The sequence below is a fragment of the Miscanthus floridulus genome, chromosome 1 (assembly GCF_019320115.1).
Source record: "Miscanthus floridulus cultivar M001 chromosome 1, ASM1932011v1, whole genome shotgun sequence".
NCBI lineage: Eukaryota > Viridiplantae > Streptophyta > Magnoliopsida > Poales > Poaceae > Miscanthus > Miscanthus floridulus.
This window is the reverse complement of record NC_089580.1, coordinates 88,279,119-88,300,541: the sequence shown is the minus strand read 5'-3', so window position 1 is coordinate 88,300,541 and position 21,423 is coordinate 88,279,119. Positions and strand designations below refer to the sequence as shown.

The 21,423-nt window shown below is 43.4% G+C and overlaps 2 protein-coding genes across 2 annotated transcripts; one reads left to right on the top strand and one right to left on the bottom strand.

The window, feature by feature from the left end:
* Window positions 1–350: 350 nt before the first annotated feature.
* Window positions 351–6,695, top strand: LOC136537408 (protein NEN1-like). Its single transcript, XM_066529390.1, has 6 exons — window positions 351–850; window positions 3,453–3,610; window positions 3,802–3,848; window positions 4,808–4,871; window positions 5,527–6,161; window positions 6,265–6,695. The coding sequence occupies exons 1-6, from the start codon at window positions 484–486 to the stop codon at window positions 6,497–6,499; spliced, it is 1,506 nt and encodes a 501-aa protein (XP_066385487.1). The 5' UTR covers window positions 351–483; the 3' UTR covers window positions 6,500–6,695.
* A 1,048-nt stretch (window positions 6,696–7,743) lies between these two features.
* LOC136460006 (pterocarpan synthase 1-like) lies at window positions 7,744–13,928 on the bottom strand. The gene is made up of 4 exons (XM_066459857.1): window positions 13,765–13,928; window positions 9,926–10,219; window positions 8,719–8,929; window positions 7,744–8,213 (listed from the first exon to the last, which is right to left on the bottom strand). The coding sequence occupies exons 1-3, from the start codon at window positions 13,926–13,928 to the stop codon at window positions 8,719–8,721; spliced, it is 669 nt and encodes a 222-aa protein (XP_066315954.1). The 3' UTR covers window positions 7,744–8,213.
* Window positions 13,929–21,423: the final 7,495 nt, after the last annotated feature.

Here is a 21,423-nt window from a genome sequence, read left to right as displayed (position 1 = left end):
GCCCAGCTCCACCGGGTAATCTCAGCGGAGTTTGCATTGCATAGCATAGCATAGCTCTCCTACTTCTCGTCGGTCGGACGCGGACGGAGCACGCGCCGTTCGTTGGGGCCGGTTTGGCTTATAAGCCATATTTAAAAAATACTGTTATCGGGTGCAAGAGAAAAATACAATGATAACCCAAATACGATAAAACGAACGTGCTGCCAACCTTTCCGCAGTCCGGAAGCCACCATAACCAACTCCTATTCCAATTCCACCTCCCCGTCCAACCAAAACCCCCAACGCCACGCCACCACACCCCGCCGCGCCGGCAAGAATTCCGTCCAACACCTACCTAGCCCCGCCGCCGCTCCCGTCACGCCTCCTCCCCCCGCGCCGCCCCTCCTCCCACGCAAGCCCCAACCGTCTCCTCCGTCTTATATATCAACCACCTCGCCCCACCACACACACGCCTGACACCTCAACTACCTACCTGCCGACAAGATGGCCTCCACCTCCGCTTCCCCGTCCGCGTCTGCGACCGAGCCTGCTACAGCGACGGCGCCTGAGGGTGATCCTCCAGCTACCGTCCTGCCGGGCGAGGGGGGCCCCGAGATCGCCTTCTTCGACGTCGAGACCTCGGTGCCGCAGCGGGCGGGCCAGGGCTACGCGCTGCTTGAGTTCGGCGCCATCCTCGTCTGCCCGCGCAGGCTCGTCGAGGTCGCCTCCTACGCCACGCTCGTCCGCCCCGCCGACCCGGTCTCCGCGGTCTCGGCGGCCTCCGTGCGCTGCAACGGCATCACGAGGGACGCCGTGTCCGGGGCGCCGCCCTTCCGCGACGTTGCCGACGCAGTCTACAACCTCCTCAACGGTGAGCTTCTTTTCCCCCACGCCGCGACTCGCTCCCTTGTTCCGTTCCATCTTATCTTCAGTTGCAATTGTTCATGGATCGATTCATTCATTAATTAGGGATACGAACCGCAAAGGGACAGAAATGGCCACATTCGTTGCATTGCTTTTATGGGTGTAGGGAACTGTTCTCATCTTAGCCACATGGACGAAAGTCAAGGAAGGAATGGCCTTGTTCTAACTAATGCTATAACTTAGGTGGTGTTTAGATGCGAAATGGGTTGAAAACTTTCTGCGAAATGTTTTCAAGGTGAAAACCCAATTCTGCAAAAAAATTTCAGACCCTGTTTAGATGTACCTGAAAACTTTTGAGCTGTAACAAAAGATGACAGATTTGCCCATAATAAATGATGCTTTTGGACCATTAATACCAGCCATGCACATGCATGCTATGCATGCTGCTCGGCACATTTGCATGCACAGAATCACTCATAAGCATTACAACATAAGCATTACAACATATAACAAACCAATCACTCATACACAGCCTTGGTAAGGACTTTTGGCAGTTGTGCATATGCTGCTAGCTCTCTTGAGGCTACCATTGCTGCTAGGAGTGACTGGTGTCGCTGGGTAACTGAATCATCATTGCCATCATCTTCTTCATCATCCACTTCCAGAACTTCTCCTTGTCCAGGGACATATGCAGTGGATCCATCAACAGCTACTCCATGAAACATATGCTCTAGGTCTTCCAAGTAATCTGACCACCCATTCTTCAACTTTTTCCATTCTGGGTGGCCCTGAAGATGGTACTCAAAGTTTAGAAGCCTACAAACATATCACTATTGTCTACAAATCTAACAAAGGAGGGTATTCTTCAACCTTTGTATTATTTTCCCACCAATCTTCAGTTGCTATGACACTCCCATCCTCTCTACGGCCAAGGCCTGATTGAGTCTTTAATTTATTAATGAACCCATACAAGGATTTCAGTTGCCTGTACCTACTACCAAGCTGTTCCTTATCATGAACCAAATTGGTGGTTGCTCTAAACCGAGTTAGAACCTCATCCCACCCTTTTTTGGTCATGTTCCCTCTCACGCAATTGCCCTTATTGATCTGTTGACACCACAGGGTGCACAGGACACCTGTGTTTGGCCCATTCCAATTGCATCTATCTTTTTTAGCCTAAACCAAATTGGAACATAGATACGTACATACACATCATGCATTCGGCAAATGAAAACACGTGAAAATGGTAAGCCAGCGAGGGAGGATATGGTTCATACCGAGGCTCGAGCGTTCCTAGTGGGCGCCGGAATCTCTTCAAGGTCGTCTTCTTCACCATCTACGACCGGATCCACGTTGAAGTTGTCATCCGCCATGGCTGCCGGATGAGTTGCCGGAGAATGGGACCGGCGACCGCGACGGGAAACCGATCCAGAAGGTGCGGTGGACGAAGATCCACGCGTGCCGCTGCCGGAGAGTGGAGGCGGCCGTGGGGCACGCGGAGCGCCGGAGTTGAGGCCCGCGCGGCCGGCCATGCCGCCTCCTCCGCCACCGGATCGAGCCGTCCGAACGCCAAGGGTACGCCCGGAGGCACGGACGCGCACGGGAGGGGGAGAAGCTGCCCTCGCCATCTGCTTCGTCCTGGCCGTAGCGTAGGAGGTTCTCGTACCTCCCCATTCCGGGCCAAGCCTCGCCGTTGGAGTTGAGATCGAGGGAGGAGAGGCCGGCCCGTTGAGCGCTGATGGAGCTTGAGCTAGGGAACTGCGCCGGCGGGTCGGAGTAGAGGTTGAAAGCCGACGAGTGCTCCGGTTGGGAGAAGAAATCGCGGGTGCCGTCGTCGTTTCCGTACCCGCCGCCGTTGCCTTCGAATCCGTCCATGAGCGCTCGGACGTGGCTTGAAAGCCCGATCTACGCGCGGAAGAGGGCACGGCCGGCCGCGGTGAAGGAAGTGTGGGGAAGAAGGTGAAGGCTGGCGATGGAGGAGGTGGGGGAGAGACCGAGAGGAGCGGCTGCGAGGGAGATCAGCGTGGCGGCGGTGGAGGAGAGTGGCGGAGATGGAGATGGGGAAAGGAAGGAGAGTGGCGGCCGAGCGAATGGATAGGGTAGGGAGGGAGCGGGCGAGGGGTACAGGCGCGTCCAGGCCGCGGACCGAGGCGAAAAATTTCGGATTCGGGAGTCTGGAGTCCAAAATGTGAAATTTTTTGGAGGGGAACTTTTTGCACTTTTCACACCCATGTTTAGTTACATTTTGCAAAAAGATGACCCAGAATCCAAAATTATTTTGCAAAATAGAGGAACTAAACATGGCCTTACTTATAATTGATCTTCCTGTTCCTGGAATTGAAATCATGTTCAAGCAAGTTGTTTACTCATTATAAGTTGTATATTGTGTTTTCGTTGCAAGTATGAACTAGGTGCTAACCAGACCGTTGTGCTAGCTAGTATTTGGTTTCCTATAGAGGTCATAGAGTCAATTAGTCATTTCACATTTGTCATTAGCTTGAAAGGAATCATTGGAGCATAAGCTACCTGATAGCATTATCTTTTTATGTACAAACCTAATCTTTTCATGAAGAAGCTGCACTGAAATAACTCTTCTGAACTTTTGACAGGGCGGGTCTGGGCAGGGCACAACATTGTGAGGTTTGATTCTGCAAGAATACGAGAGGCATTCAGTGAGATTGGCCGGTCACCTCCTCAACCCAAGGGGATGATCGACACCTTGCCTCTGCTTACCCAACGGTTTGGAAGGAGAGCAGGGGACATGAAGGTATACAACTATGTGTTGACTAAGAGTTAGCCTGTAATTTAGAGAAGCGTGTTTTAGATTGAGTTCAGTAATAATGACAGTTCAATTTATATCCTACTTAAAACTAAGAACAATCTCTAGTGGAATTTTGTCTGTTCCTTCTAACATTGAAAGGGATATCTCATGTTCTGTCCTTGTCTGTTTACCTGCAGATGGCAAGCTTGGCAAATTACTTTGGCCTGGGGAAGCAAAGGCACAGGTTGGTATCATGCCAATCCTAGTGATATCAGGACATCTCAATTTTAATCACTTCCTTTCAATGTCTACTTTTCATTTACACCTTTTCCCTTTTTTAATATCAAACAAATATTCACCCTTTGAACCACATCAGTTTGTTGAAATTGACTTGTAATCCTTTTAGCTTGTATTTGGTTACCCATTTTAGTTGGCGCATCTTGTGTAACATAACACAAGATGCGCCAACTATAAGTGTAGACCTAGCTATACGATGAATTCGATTGGAGAATGTTGTCCTTCACAATTTTAAGTAAGCATCCATCTGTTCCAGGATGTCCACAGCCACCCCTCTAGGTTTGGGGATTCTCTCATCTGGATGGATTATTATCCAAAATATGACACAGCCTATGATGGTTCTTTCCTTTAGATAGATCATGCTGAATAGATGCCATAATTCTGTGGTGCATCAATATAACTCTGCCACCTGTTTGGATCAGCTATGGCTAATTATTAGCAAGGGCTAAAAATTAGCCATCTAACTATTAGCTCATGCATGTTTGGATCCCAGGCTAAAAGGTGCACATATCCCTAGCAATGAACTATTAGCCCTTGTTAGCTAGTTGTACTTTGGCTAATGAACTAACAGCTAGCCAAGGGCTTGGCTAAAAATTAGCCCACCCATTAGCACTCCTGTTTGGATGGACTAGAGCTTTTTTTAGTTGCTAGCTGTTGCCCATGGGATCAAACAGGTCCAACATGTCAAATCTCACCCGAAAAATTGCCTACCTGACATGAATGTCTTCTGATAAAAATATTATTCAATAAACTCCAATTTCTGCAAAAACAAATCCAATGATTGTTGATAGGATATTAGTTAAAACTTACATGTTGAGGTTTCCCTTGCTTGTTTGATTTTATTTTGGCCTGCACAAAGCTGGACTGAATGATCTCCCACTAAATTTGTTGGTAATTTATCTACAGGAGTCTTGATGATGTTAGAATGAACCTTGAAGTTCTCAAATACTGTGCTACAGTTCTGTTCCTGGTATGTTTTCGTTAACATATTTTCCCCATGCCTGACTAATTTCATCAACTAGGCAGTCCCAGTCATATAAATCTGTGTTTTTTTTGCATTAAAGCACTGATGAAATTTTCTCCCCTACTGGCCTCCCATGTATTGAGGCATCTGAAGTGGGAAAAACTCAGTTCCTCAATCAATAATTGAAGTTTAGCTATTGGAATGTAGGTCTTATGTTAAAGATTTTTATTATGATACCATACATGTTGTAGCTCAGTTCTGATGTTGCAGTTGTCGGTTTTGCGCAAATAATTTGCAATCTTGCAAGAAATTTATATAACTGATACCATAACTCACATTCCATCGCACCTTGAATTACTATAGAAACAGTAGCCCTTGCAAAAAGTGAGCCATATTAATGGTGCTGTGGTAATAATTTGAAAACTCCTACTTCATATGGAAATTTGTACATCAGTTCTGATTCTTGCAGTTGTGAGTTTTCCACTAGTAATTTGAATTCAATACCACAACTCGTGTCCAATTTTACAACTTGAATTACTGCATAAATAATACCCCTACAAAGAAATGGAATCAGCATGTTGCTGCCATATATTTGTAGAGTTAATTGTTTGTTAAATGTTGAAGTTGATCTATTAGCTAAACCCCAAAGTTATTCTGACAGGAGGCAAGTCTTCCAGAGGTGCTCACTGTTGAAAATCTGGTTGAAGGTGCAACAAGGAGCCGAGCTAATGGTACTGCATCCCCTGATTTGCCAAAACCTGAAGCAAAGTCTCCACCGGATTCATCAAAAAGGCAACGGACAGTTTCTCCAGTTGAGTGTGTGATGCCTGAGGAAGGTAATCAAAGAACAAGTGATCCTTCTACCAACAGGGAATCTGTTGAGTTGGTATCCCACATTGAGGAGATGAAGCTAGATACCACCACACATATGGATGCAAGTTCTAGTGGTTATTCTGGATTTCTTGAGCCAGATGATGTTTCCATTGAATGTATTGAAATCTCAGTTGCTCCATTACACCAATTTGGCCAAAGGTCATCTATCCAGCACAGAGATTGCCCACTACAGCTTTGTTGTGCAGTCTTGAAAGTACAGTTTGGTGTCAGTACAAAGTTTCTTGATAACGCAGGGCGGCCAAAGATGAGCATAGTGGTTGAGATCCCTGAGAGTCTCAGTAAAGTTTTGGAATTCTGCGATGATCTTGCTAGGAAGTTATCCCAGGAATCTGGTAGCAGTTCTGAATGGAGACCCCTGATTAAGAAGTATGGATACGTTAATCGTCCGACTGTCCGCCTTAAGTGAGTTCTACTCTTTTCTTTGAATAATATTCTTTCCTTCCATTTTCTACCTTGGTCTCGTCATGATGTTTTCCTGAGCTCTAAGGATGGCCTTTCCGTGCAGCATCCCTACTATTGCAAACAGCGATGCTACGGCCTACTCAACTGATATATGCCAGAAAGAGCCTAGTGGCAGCATCCAGGAACTTGATTTCAGCAATGTAGCCACCACAGAATTGGACTCCCTGTTTGTTAAAGGGAGCAAGGTGGACGCATTCTTCTCACCGGAGCTATACGATTACCAGCAAAATGCTGGCATTCGGCTGGTTGCAAAGAGGCTGGTTGTACACTCGAATTAGTACCTGGCTCATTTATTATAGTTCTAGTGCTACAAACTAACCCTTGCACTGATTTAGGGGCCTTTAGGCCACGTTATGTCTTTAACCAACTGTAGTTTGTAGATTATGCTGTGAATACGTGTAAGATACTAAGATCTGGTCACAAGCGGATATTGATGTTAAATTAGAATTCAAATGTTGCAAAATGTTTTAACAATCTGTGCTATTCATTTGTGAATAGAATGCCCATTTGTTACTCTTTCTTCTCACTATATTCTTATTTGTGCATTCCCTATACTGTACATCATGTGCACTATTGTGCTGGATTTTCATAGCTTGGTTTCTACCGGGAACATTTTCGTATCTTTGTCATCGACACATCATCATCATAAAACAAAATCGGTAATACTTATGTAATGGAGAGTAACTGGCGACATAGTAGCATTAGGGCACATCGCAAGCTTCCGTGGACAAAATGTCCTTTAGATTATAATTTTAACAGGTAACTTCAGAGCGAACTCTGGCTCTGGAGCGCGAGATTTTCATCTGGCCTGACCAGTTGCACTTCAATCAATAAGCTGCTGCACCATGCACCTGTATATATAAAATAAAAATGAAGGCAAATCATACAAATTGCACATATATACATACACGATTTGTCTTTATTATCAATGGTACTTACAGTAATCATGCACGCGAATAATCAGTAATCATGCACGCGAATAATCAGTAATCATGCACGCGAATAATCGACGTAGTGTTGACAGAAAAAAAAGGGTTCTGTATGATTCTTGTTGTTGTGATCGTATAAAATTACTTGTATCTGGTTCTCTCCCTCCCTCAAACTTATTCTTAGGGTTTGGTCTCGATCTACAATTTGGTGGTGCTCCAAGGGCAAGGAAGTGCCTCTACACCTTCATCTACCTCTTGGGAAGTGGGGTAATTAGAATATCTGAAATTGAAGTTCATTTTACTTTGATTTCGTAGCCTTCTATAGGTGTTGGAACTTCCAACAGTCTGCGTCGGAACTTCCAACAGGCATCGGAAGTTTTGGCCCAAACTTCGGAACCTCCGACAATTACTAATCTGTTGTTTTCAAGTTTGCATTGAATTTGCTACACTGCATCTGCTGAGTTTGACTACATCAACAAGGCTCGGTTAGACCCGAGTAACAGCGCCACTAGTGGCCTTGATACCGGTCCCACTTAAGGGTACAATTTCCTAACTATTCTATAATTGTTTATTCTATTCATTCCGGTACTACTTCCCACTACATATGCTAGTTTATGAGAAATAGCATGCTTATCGATTCGTGCATGTCATGATTTATATTCGGAACATAATCTATCAAATGCCTAATTTTCCAACACATAATTCATCTCAATTTTACATATGCAGCAACAAACAACAGAGCATGGATCTATATATATAGCCAGGATTCATAGTCCTATGATATATAAACCCATGTATTATTTCACATACATGAGAAATAGAAACGGAAACACTACTACATGGTCACCGACACATCATCATCATGATTAAAAAAACCCCGAATACTTCGATATTGGAGAGTCACGGGCGACACAGTAGCATTAGGGCACATCGCAAGCTTCCATGGACAAAATGTCCTTTAAATTATAAATTTAGCAGGTACTTTAGAGCAAACTCTCAAGTGGGAGATTTATTTTGATCTGGCCTGACCAGTTGCACTTCAATAAACTGATGCACCATGCACCTGTATATATAAAATAAAAATGAAGGCAAATCATACAAATTGCACATATATATATACACGATACACGGTTTGTGTTTATTATCCATGGTCCTTTAGTAATCATATGTATGGTCGATTTCAAATACTCTGGAATACTGGAACAGCTGTGTAGTACATGGCATTGTGAGATGACTAGTTTGCAGCTAAATTAAGTTTGTAACCTACTACATGCTCATGCACATATGTAGGCTGCTACTTTCTAGTACTATTGGAGTAGCTGGTTGCTGGTAGAGGTCAATCGTAAAACAAACATGTGTACTCAACAACTCAAATATTCTCTTTTTTTATTGTTCTTCTGCTTAACTATATTGGTTAAACAAAAAGTTTAGAAGCGGTTTACAAGAGGGAAATGAAAAAAATAAGGAAATAATTTATTTTTCATTATGTTTTAGCAAAGGGTTAAGGACACTTATTAGAAGTGAAATATGAGTATAACACTGTGCTTTATTTAGCGAGTTGTACTTACCTATGTTGATATTTCTGGAGTGTAGAATATATGAATATTAAGCTCTTTTACGACATCAGTGATGCTGCTCTCGGTACTTTGGACATCATTGTACTTGATATTACCATGTGCATTAGTAAATGTTCCGGTGCCACCCATAATGGACCACTGACCACCCGAGGGCCTGGGAGGGAGAGTAATCCCTAACACTTCGAGTGTGGATCCTGCAAAACTATTTCATGCATACAAGTGCCATATAACAATTATATTAATAACTGTATGAACATAAAAACGAAGATGCGTACTAGGGATAGAAACACCCCAAGAAAAAAAAGATTCCGATATTTCAGGTTTCTCGACATCCATTAGCACCCCTATTTACCATCCTCTAGCACATGTTGTACACACCGTTTTGTTGAAAAAAGGGCTTCAAATGGCTGGTCCATTCCTCATCGATTTATCAATTGGATGTTATTCCATCCATTCCAATATATAGGTTGTCTTGGCTTTTAAAATACATATGTATCAAGACATAACCTATATCTAGGTCCATAGGAAAGCTATATAATTAGAAAAGCTAAAATGACTTATAATTTGGGACGGATTGTTAGTAGTACGTGGTTAAACTAGTGTCTTTTGGAGAACCTATCATAAGCATTGCAAATCACAACATACTAGTTATAGCTACTCCCTCCGTTGAGGCATGATAATCATATTTGACCAAAGGAGAAGTTAAACATAGTGAGTTTTGACCGCTAATCTTATAACATAGAGCCAATTGCTAAAAAAATCAATATCATCTTAGAGACGCTTTGAACAAAAATCTATTGATGCAAGTTTTATGCTGTAACCTTGTAGATAACTTGACTAATTGTCGGTCAATATTTATAAAGTTTGACTTTTTCTCTGGTCAAATATGATTATCATTTCTGACGGAGGAAGCAGTATCATAAAGGCGTGCTTCGGAACAGGATATCCCTTAGGATTTAGTTCACCTTATAAGAACTATAGAGCAATCCTACATGTCTAAATTAAAATCCCCCCTCGTGGTACATGAACGACTGTCCTATATATCATGCATCAATCTCTCTATAACTGAACATTGTGGGCTAGCGGTAGACATCCGAATATATAAATGTCCTCCAAAAAAAATTGCTGCAATTTGCAAACAATATATTACTGGTCTGAGCATTGCATGTAATTTAAAGAAAGCATACATCTTAATTACCTGCTGTCGTCCTGAAACACTATAATCTGAGAAGTGTACCAACTAGTGGCGGTTTGACCAGCCTGGAGATGGAAGCCTTGTACGCGTGCAACAATCGTTTCATTCGGATTGGGTCCTATGGTTAGAAACCAGTCGTGAACATACATGGTGCCAAACCCAATAGGTTGGGATGAACCTATCGCACCTACTTCGTTAGGGTTTGAGACGTTTGGCCAGGCAGGGAACTGGTGTAGGTACATATGCAGGCGAATCTGGTTCTCTTGGGGACACACGCATGGATCTAGACCTGTTTTTCAGCGGGGCTAGCAATTGCCAGGACTATTGCTGGGCAGAGGAACAGAAAAAGCAAGGTGAGAGGAGTAGCCATTGTAGTAATAAGGGATATGATTGGTGGCCAACTATGGCGAGGCGCTGGCCAGAGGGGTAGGGCTCGTGATCTTTCTTCTTTGTGTGCTGTGAGATGTGAGATTAGAGGGGGCAGGAGGTGGTATTTATAGAGTACTCTTGGAGAGATGGAGTGCGTGGGAGAGGCAGCGAAATCATTTAGGCAAGAGCATATCTGATATTAGCTTGCCCCGTGACACACTCTATGCACCATGATTAAAGCACACACAGACAATACAATACTTTGTCTGCATAGTCTGATACACTTCAAGTGTTTAGCTTGTGGAATCAATCTATTCTATATGAGCTGATGTATTATAAATCCATTTTTCAATTTTAGTGAAATGACTTCATTTCCTATACTAATACGAATTATTAACTTATGAGGAATAATAAAGTGGTGATGAATCAATTCCATTCCACAAACCAAACAAAAATTTGAGAAATAAAATAATGAATTCTTTTTGTCTGCAGGATTCACACAGATAACCGATTCATAATTGTATTGTTTAATAACACTTGAACCTACCGATAGCACCTAACCCAATGCAACCCCAAATTTTTAGATATTTTATTCAGCCGTACATTTGGCACTATGTTAGAAGGGATGTGAGGAGTGCGAGACTAAATTTCCTTAAATAAAATGAGAAATATATAGGAGAATATTTAGACATGACAGCTCATTGTAGTAGTAGTAATAATAGTACGTGTCCCTCGCCACACTTTGTATGATCATTTAAATTTTTTTGAAACTTGCTATTTTCATATTGCATCCATATATGTACTCGTATAAAAGTTAAGATGAAAACTCAAACTAGAAAAATTCATATGAAAATAAAAAATTTCATATACATCTGCACTAGAAGACAAAAACCTAGGAATTTTATTTTGTGTAGTGCACATGCACCTAAAATTATCATTTTCATATAAACTTTTCTAGTTTGAGTTTGTATCTACTTTTTGCATATGAGTACATATATGAATGTAATGTGGGTTATCAAGTTTTTAAAATTTTTTAGTGACCTAAGTATTAGTTTTTAAAATGGCACCTAAGATATAGTTTGCACCATCCTGCTTGAAGCCCTCACAATCAAGTAAAAGGTACTACCATCACTACTACATAATTAATTTTTTTTAGCAACGGAGCCCTTCTAGGACACATGTGGATGAATTTAGAGCCACCTTTACAGGGCACTCCATCGGGTCTCACAAACCTATCAACTTCTAGAAATACATTTTTAGAGGCAGCTGGGAATCCAAGCCACCATTTGCTACTACAGAAAGGATCACCACTGGGAGTTTTACCGCCAGTTCATAGGCTAAGGGGCCACACAAGGTGACATACTGGCTGTGATGAACGTTTTCACCACCGATTCATTGTGTAATCCGGCGGTGAACACAGTGCGGGTCTTCACCACCGTATCATACGCCGAACCGGCAGTGAAAACATTTAGCACCGCTGGTTATGCAGCCAATGCGCGATGCCCATACAAACCGACGATGGTAAGAAGTTTCATCACCGGTTTAAAGATGGAAGGCCGTAGTGCTCGTTAGCGCTGGTGGTGAAAATCACTATCACCGCCGTTTTGTTTTATGATCCGGCGGTGGAAATCGCATTGGTTCCAACCAGCACATCGTCTGTCGAGCCAACGGTGATAAGAATTTTACCTATGATTTGTTTTTGCGGTGATTTTGTGTGCAAATTCATTTATTTCTCTAGTGAGCACAATATGTTACAGTGAGGTGACAGCTCCGATCACTATTCGACGATAGTTGATGCTCGTCGACTTGTCTCTATACATAATCATAAACTACGGTGATAGGCACGTCGTGCATGGCGTATGGTATTATTTTTTTGTAGGTGGGAATCTGTGTCGTCCACAATGTGGATTAAATCTGGGCCGTTCGTCTGGATTGAACCCTAAGGCTGTCCATCCGAACACCGCCGTTTGTCAAAAAAAAAACTCCATAGCCTCCCTCCCGCACACCCGACTAGCGCCATGCAAAAATCCACGTGAAGCCCGCCCGAGCGCCATTGGCGTCCTCTACGCCTCCTACCAGGACACATGGCACCACCTACCAAAGTCTGCATCTCCAACCACCACCTTTCTCCAGCTTCCAAAGCCATTTTCCTTGTAGTCATTCATGTTAAAGGACAACAACGTAGATGTGGTATAGTGGGAGTGATGCTCACATGTGTATATACATTATTTTTCCACTCAATATTGCTCACATTCTATTTGTTGCATGACACCACTTGCAGGTTCGTTTTCATGATTTGACGTACACTACTGTAGCTTCCGAGCAATTCTAACTCAAGTGGCGGAGAAGCTTGGGTACCGCTGATACTATATACGCAGGTTCAAGGACCACGGTAGAAGGATTGCAAGGTTACATGAATTTTGTTGTAGGGGATAGCCTATTTGTGACTCCAACCTGTTTATTCTATGGTAGATCATGTTCTCGTTCCTTTTAGGCAAGAGAGTGCAGTAATTCATTCATTGATCTACATAAGTGATGTGCTCGACTACACAATAGGGGATGTTCGCTATATACACTGCCTCATTTTTTGAGGTCAAAGAGACGGCTAAGGGTGAGGTGAAAGGGCCCGACTATGAGTAGTTGGGTGTGTTTAGTACTGATCAGATACTTTGGTTTGTTAATGAGCTAGTGATGTAAGAGACAAAGTAATGACTAGACCTTGGTCTGTAAGAACTTCATTATGTAGCTACCTATATATTAAGTTAATTTGTCCTTTGTAGTTGTATATATGATGTATTGTACCATGTTAGAATTGTCTACAGTGTGTGAGAAATGAGAATTGTCGAGTGTGGAATTGGACCTAATGTGGCACTCAACAATTCAATGTCAGGTGTGCATTGATGCGGCAGTGGTGTCATGAGTATCACTATCGGGTCGCGGTTTAAACCGGCAGTGGAACTCACCATATCACTGCTGGTTTAAGACCATGTCCAACAGCGATAGACATAAATATCATTGCCAATTTCTGCTCTGAATCAGCAGTGATGGGTACATATATGACTGCCGGGTCGGACACCCGGTAGTCATAGACATACACGGTTTGTGTGTATTATCCATGGTCCTTTAGTAATATATAATCATGCATGATGTGAATAATCGTGGTAGCAACTAGTGGGCCTATTTGGGAGAGCGTTTGCTCAGCTTCTGAGCTAGATAAGCCGATAAGCCCACACAAATGCCTTGCGATACGGGCCTACCAGCGAACGTGCTTCTGCGACTGACGGTCGTCCGCAACGCTTCGCAAATCACGAGCTCGACCCCGCTTTCCCAAATTGCGAGCGTGTTTCCTCTCCCTGCCCCTCCCTCCAGACCCGTTTCCCTTGCCTGTGACCAACGCCTTCCCGAGCGCTCCCTCACTGCCGCCGCCTCCTCTTCGCCGCCCCTCCTCCATTCCCCTCTGGCCTGGTCCTCACCTCCTCTTCTCTGGCTCGCCTCCCCTCCCCTCCGCCGGATCTGAAGGAAGGGCGCCGGCGGCCCTCTCCTCCCCCTCCACCGGATCTCCATCTAGGGCGTCAACGGCTCTCCCCGCCCCCTCCGCTGGATCTCCATCCATGACAAGCGCCTCGGCGTGCGCCATCCCTTGAAGCACCGCCGGTTCCGTGCCGGGGGGAAGATGATGGTGGAGCCCGGAGGGGTGCCGCCTGCTCACGCCGTGCCAGAAGGCGAGGAGCAGGAGGAGGAAGAGGAAGAGGAAGAGGAGGAGGGAGCCAACGAGGTGGAAGACGAGGAGTTAGTGGATGCAGAGGCGGAGCAGGCCTTGTCCGCGGAGACGGCGATGCGGGGCGCTGAAGTGGAGGTGTCGTCCGCGCCGGCGGCAGGGGTGCAGAAGATGGAGGTGGAGGTGGAAGGCGGCGAAATGGAGGTGAAGGACGGAGAAATGGAGGTGTCGCCAGAGCCTGCCGTCGCTGTGGGGGGCACTGAGTTGGAGGCCCATCCGGACGAGGAGGACGAGGTCTCTGACTCCGCCCAGGGGTAGATTGGTCAATTTACATCTAGGATAGATAATCTACCAGAAATAATCAGGACAGCAAAACGTCCAGTTTATTTAGACAGCAGATTCTCCAGATCGTGACTTATGAGATAAGCCTGCTCAGCTTATAAGCGAGACTCATAGAAGCTCACCCAAACACGCTGTAGCTAATGGTCATGTTCGATTATTTCAAATACTCTGGCACAGCTGTAGTACATGGATTGTGAAATGACTAGGTTGCACCTAACTTAAGTTTGTAACCTGCTACATGCACATATATATAGGCTGCTACTTTAGTACAGTACAGTTGGAGTTGCCCCTTGCTTGTGGCACAAAAATTCTTTTATTTTTTTTTTCATTTTTGTGAGAATTCAGGTGAAGTGAAAAGTTTAGAAACGGGCAAGAGGTAACTAAAAAGAAGCAAAATAAGGACATACTTGTATTTTTCATTATGTTTTAGCAAAGGTTTAAGGACACTTATTAGAAGTAAAGTAGTATAGGTATAACACTGCTTTATTTAGCTGTACATACCGCTGTTGATGTTTCTGGAGTGTACAATATATGAATATATCAAGCTCTCTTACGTTATCAGTGATGCAAGCTCTCTTACGTTATCAGTGATGCTGGTCACGATACTTTGTACATCTTTGTACTTGATATTACCATGTGCATTAGTAAGTGCTCCAGTGCCACCTATAATGGACCACTGGCCAATGGTGAGCCTGAACATCTTTTGTACTTGATATTACCATGTGCATTAGTAAGTGCTCCAGTGCCACCTATAATGGACCACTGGCCAATGGTGAGCCTGAACATCTTTTGTACTTGATATTACCATGTGCATTAGTAAATGCTCCAGTGCCACCCATGATGGCCAATGGTGGGCCTGGGACGAATGAACCCTGACACTTAAGTGTGGATCATACAAAACCATTTTATGCATACAAGTTCTATATGACAAATTTGTTGGTATGAACATAAAAACCAAACAAAAAGATGCATATTAGGGTAGAAACACCCTAGAAAAGTAATCGAGTCGAGAATCCTCATTTTAATTTGCCATCCTCTAGCACATGTGTAGTACACACCTTTTTGATGGGTTAAAATGGCCGATAAATTCCCTATTGATTTATAATTAGATGTTCTACTTTATCTATTTCAAATTATAGGTTGTTTTTATTTTTTTGAGACACATAGTTTTACTATGTATCTAAACACAATATATATTTAACTACATAACAAAAGCTATGTACCTAGAAAATCCCAAATAACCTATAATTTGGTATGTAGAGAGAGAAAGAGTACAAGGTTAAATTAGGGCCTGTTTGGCCTAGTGAGCTGTTTTTCTGCCAAACACTCATTTCCAAAATAGCTTTATGGATGAAGCTGTTTTCCTCCTCTCATAAAGATATAAGTTGGGATGAAGCTAAAAATAGCAGCTTATCCTAGCTCTCTCTCATGAGCTCTTGGTGAAACTATTTTGCCAAACACCTTTTCTAAAACAGCTCTGCTTTATTAAAAAAGTTGCTTGTGAAACTATTTTCCAAAAAAAATATAGCTTCACTAGTGAAGCTGAGCTGTGCCAAATAGGTCCTTAGTGTCTTTTGGAGGAGCTATAGTAAATGTTGCAAATCACATAGTAATAGCTAGAGATATGATAAAGACGTCTTTCGAAACTCGATACACCCCAAACAATGCTTAGGGTTTAGTTCACCTAGTAAGAATTCCTAGCTATAGAGCAATCCTACAAGTCCAAATTAAAATCCCTATGTGGTACATGAATCTTCCTATATCATCAATCGCTCTATAAGTATTGAATAGTGTGGGGGCAATAACATCCACATAAATGTTCTCCGAAAAGAAGAAAAATTGCTCCCAACTAGGTGTGTAAGTGAACGGATAGATTCCATACTGACGTTTTTGTATTGTATATTATGATACTGTTTTTGAATTTAGCAAAACCTAAAAATTGTTATTTTCAACTGGTTTCACAACTATTTTGACCATGTTTTGTATTCATTAATTTCACAAATGTAGAACAATATCATACCGGCCATTTGCATTTTCTATATTGTAATACCGTTTTTGATAGTTTTCACCCTACTCCCAACATTATATTGGTCCCAGCCTTCTTGTATGTAAAAGAAAACATCTTACCTGCTGTCGTCCTAGAACACTATAATGTGAGAAGTGTACCAACTGGTGGCGGTTTGACCAGCCAAGAGATGGAAGCCTTGTGCACGCAGTGGCGGAGCCACCCTTGCGGCGGGGTGGAGCGGCCACCCCAGCTACTTGCGAGCTCATCCAAGACCCCCGGTGTCACACCCAATATTAAGGATAAAATTGAATGCACTAAACTCATGTGTGCTCAGGGATTAGTCACACACATAAGTTGACAAATTATATAAAGTATCATCACAGTGTATCTTACATCACGATTAATAACACCATATAGTCTTACACCACACAGCGGAAGATAAAAAGATAACTCTCTCGTGGAACTCCATCACAGGGACGGTCAACTGGTTGACCACAAGCCTAATAATCCTCAGGAAACTCCTCATACACGTTGTCATCTGTTACCCATCCGGGATTTTTATCCAAAAATAGAAAGTAAACAAGCGTAAGTACTTCCCGTAGTTAACAAGATAACATGGGGTTATGAAGCTCAAAAAGGATAACACAGATTTACTGCAGTTAGCACTTTTAGTAAGTCAAGATTTTATTATCAAGTTATGCTTAAGCTCCCATTTATACCCACATAATCAGCTATCAGAATCATTTGCATCATATTGTCATCGTATACCATCATAAATGAACCACAATGAGTAACCAATTATTCTGTGAGTTTTCCGAGCCGCTTGTGACCGTGAGCACGGATATTATAACAATTTGTGACCCTCTACAGAGGTGATGCACATTCACCGCGAGTCGTGATTCCCATATGCCCGGGTTAATTACTCCCATATCACTGCCAAGGTGAGCGGACAGGGTACACTATGAAGCCATTTCATAGGTTTCTCTAACAAGTTAGGGCCGCTAGGTTTCCTCGATAGGCAGATGTAGGAACCCCCCTTTCCTATGGCACATATCCATCGCGGCTATACACATAGGAACAGAGGCAGCCCTATACCCAACGTGGCAAGCCCCTTTTGCGCCCTAAAGGTAACCTCTAACAAGCTCAAAGAGGTCCTATTACTGAGCTAAAGTCAGAGCCATATGACTCTCATGATTGCACTGTCAGTCCCAGCTTTTGCCGATAGATAAGTCCTTATGGAGGGCCGGGAGCATCATGATCAAAAGTCATTTGCTCCTTCGCTCTATAATTTAGTTGTTTAAAAACAACTTTTACCTTTTCTTTCCATAGCATCATTGTTCATTATGTAGCCCATGTATATTTATATTGAGCGCTAGCAAACTACCCATATGCATATAACCCGTAGGAGAACAAGGAACAGGATAATCAATCATTAGGATGTCCTTACGGGTATCAAAATTAGACACATGCAAAAGAGTAATTAATAAATGGTGAATAGGCATCAAGGTAGATCCCATGCCATACTTGCCTTGGTTAGCAAACTCTTGCTGATCCTGCTGGTCGTCAAAGTACTCTTGGTCACCAACGTGTTCCTCACCGTCTGAACACGACCAACACGGCAACATACAACATTCCAGGAACATTCATGCAAAGCAAACAATCCTATAGTTAGAATAGTATACCAACAGTATAGAAAACAAGATAAAATGTTTATGAAAAGAATCTACGTCTCGCTACGATCACGTCAACGCGAAGTTCACGAAAATCGAAGCTAAAACGCGAAAGTTATGAATTAAACGGGGTTTCCTATAGCAATTTACTTAATTAAACCTAACCCTGAAATTTAAAAGTTGCAAACATGATTAACAGTGGTACTAACACATAGATTATGAAATTACGAAACTAACGCAATTTGAACGGGTCAATTCGGAGCTAAAACGAAGTTTTTATGAGCAAAACAAATCTAGTGGCATTTCTGTAAATACTGAAAACGTATTTCGCACTAAACCAGTATATTTTGTGTTTTCAAAAGGAGAAAGCGTACTCAGGAAAAATGTTATGGATTGTGGGTTCAATAAAATGAAACCTAGGGGTCTCTTTAGCAAAGTTACCCGCGAAGGGTGTCGGCTTATGTGAGCCGTTGGATCAAGAACGGGTGGATCAGATTAGATATGGGGGAGGGAGAGAGAAAGAGCTGGCCAGAACAGTGGCTCCAGCGGCGGCACTCCATGGCCAGCGGCGTGGAGCTCGCCGGAGTGTTCGGTTCGGGGGCTACGGTCCACGGTTCGATGAACCGAGAGCACCAGGAGAGAGGGGAAACAGGCGAACTCGTCTAGGCCTAGAGCATGACCGAAGGTTGTGGTTGGCGCAGGGGCGGCCATGGACGGTGGCGAGAGCTCATGGGCACACGCAAAACGGGGTCTACGGGCCATGAAACTCGCCGATAACCGCACGGGGAGAAAGAGGGGAGGAAGGGGTTCTCACCATGGGGAAAACGGAGGCTGAGGCGGCTCGGGGACGGCAATCCACGCGGAGGTGCGGTCGGCGGATCCCGGCGCTTCTCCGGTGCTACGTGGTTGTGACTTCCTCGGCTCGAGCGAGTGCGGAAAGGGAGTGGGGAAACAGCAGGGGAAAATGGTTCGGGCGGGGCTTCCTTTTTGTAGAGGCAGGGGTGTGGGGGAGGGGCGCTCCCATGACGCGGACGTGGGCGCGGAGCGGCGGCGATTGCGCCTTGACCGAAAATGGGGCGCGCGGGAGAAGGGAGATGGCACCGACAGGCCAGCCCGGGCTAGCAGCGGCTGAGGGCGGAGCGAAGGGCGCGCGACAGCGGTTAGGCACGTGGTGCTGGCCGAGCAGGGCTGGCGGGCTGGCGCGGAGGGAGAAAAGGGCCAGGGGCGAAAATGGCCTGCGGGCCGAATGAGGAAGGGAGGGGAAAGAAATGAAGAAGCTATTTTTTCCAATCAATTTCAAATTCCATTTCTAAATGATTTTTGGATCCTTTTGAATTAAAAAAAACCACTCAACATATTAAATACAATGCTCCAGCATGAGTGCATCAACATGTATATATCCTTATGATGGATTTTAATTTCACCAACAATCATTATTTTTCCTATATTTGAATGCACACATAATAACATAATTAAATCAAATTTACTTATTTTAAAAGAATGAAATTTTTGGGTGTTACATACTAATTTGTCACACCCAATTCTAAGGATAAAATTGAATGCACTAAACTCATGTGTGCCCAGGGATCAGTCACACACACAAGTTGACAAATTATATAAAGTATCATCACGATGTATCTTAGGTCACGATTAATAACACCACATAGTCTTACACCACACAGCGGAAGATAAAAAGATAACTCTCTCGTGGAACTCCATCACAGGGACGGTCAACTGGTTGACGAGAAGCCTAATAATCCTCAGGAAACTCCTCATACACGTTGTCATTTGTTACCCATCCGATATTTTTATCCAAAAATAGAAAGTAAACAAGCGTAAGTACTTCCCGTACTTAACAAGATAACATGGGGTTATGAAGCTCAAAAAGGATGACACAGGTTTACTGCAGTTAGCACTTTAGTAAGTCAAGATTTTGTTATCAAGTATTATCAAGTTATGCTTAAGGTCCCATTTATACCCACATAATCAGCTATCAGAATCATTTGCATCATATTATCATCGTATACCATCATAAATGAACCACAATGAGTAACCAATTATTCTGTGAGTTTTCCGGGCCGCTTGTGACCATGAGCATGGCTGTTATAACAGTTTGTAACCCTCTGCAGAGGTGGTGCACATTCACCGCGAGTCGTGATTCCCATATGCCCGGGATAATTACTCCCATATCACTGCCAAGGTGAACGAGCAGGGTACACTATGAAGCCATTTAATAGGTTTCTCTAACAAGTTAGGGCCGCTAGGTTTCCTCGGCAGGCAGATGTAGGAACCCCCCTTTCCTATGGCACATATCCATCGCGGCTATACACATAGGAACAGAGGCAGCCCTATACCCAACGTGGCAAGCCCCTTTTGTGCCCTAAAGGTAACCTCTAACAAGCTCGAAGAGGTCCTATTACTGAGCTAAAGTCAGAGCCATGTGACTCTTACGATTGCACTGTCAGTCCCAGCTTTTGCCGATAGATAAGTCCTTATGGAGGGCCGGGAGCATCATGATCAAAAGTCATTTGCTCCTTCGCCCTATAATTCAGTTGTTTAAAAACAACTTTTACCCTTTCTTTCCATAGCATCATTGTTCATTATGTACCCCATGTATATTTATATTGAGCGCTAGCAAACTACCCATATGCATATAACCCGTAGGAGAACAAGGAACAGGATAATCAATCACTAGGATGTCCTTATGGGTATCAAAATTAGACACATGCAAAAGAGTAATTAATAAATGGTGAATAGGCATCAAGGTAGATCCCATGCCATACTTGCCTTGGTTAGCAAACTCCTGCTGATCCTGCTGGTCGTCAAAGTACCCTTGGTCACCAACATCTTCCTCACCGTCTGAACACGACCAACACAGCAACATACAACATTCCAAGAACATTCATGCAAAGCAAACAATCCTATAGTTAGAATAGTACACCCAAGATAAAATGTTTATGAAAAGAATCTACGTCTCGCTACGATCACGTCAACGCGAAGTTCACGAAAATCGAATCTAAAACGCGAAAGTTATGAATTAAACGAGGTTTCCTATAGCAATTTACTTAATTAAACCTAACCCTGAAATTTAAAAGTTGCAAACATGATTAACAGTGGTACTAACATGTAGATTATGAAATTACAAAACTAACGCAATTTGAACGGGTCAATTCGGAGCTAAAACGAAGTTTTTATGAGCAAAACAAATCTAGTGGCATTTCCATAAATACTGAAAACGTATTTCGGACTAAAACAGTATATTTTATGTTTTCAAAAGGAGAAAGCGTACTCAGGAAAAGTGTTATGGATTGCGGGTTCAATAAAACGAAACCTGGGGGTCTCTTTAGCAAAGTTACCCGTGAAGGGGTATCGGCTTATGTGAGCCGTTGGATCA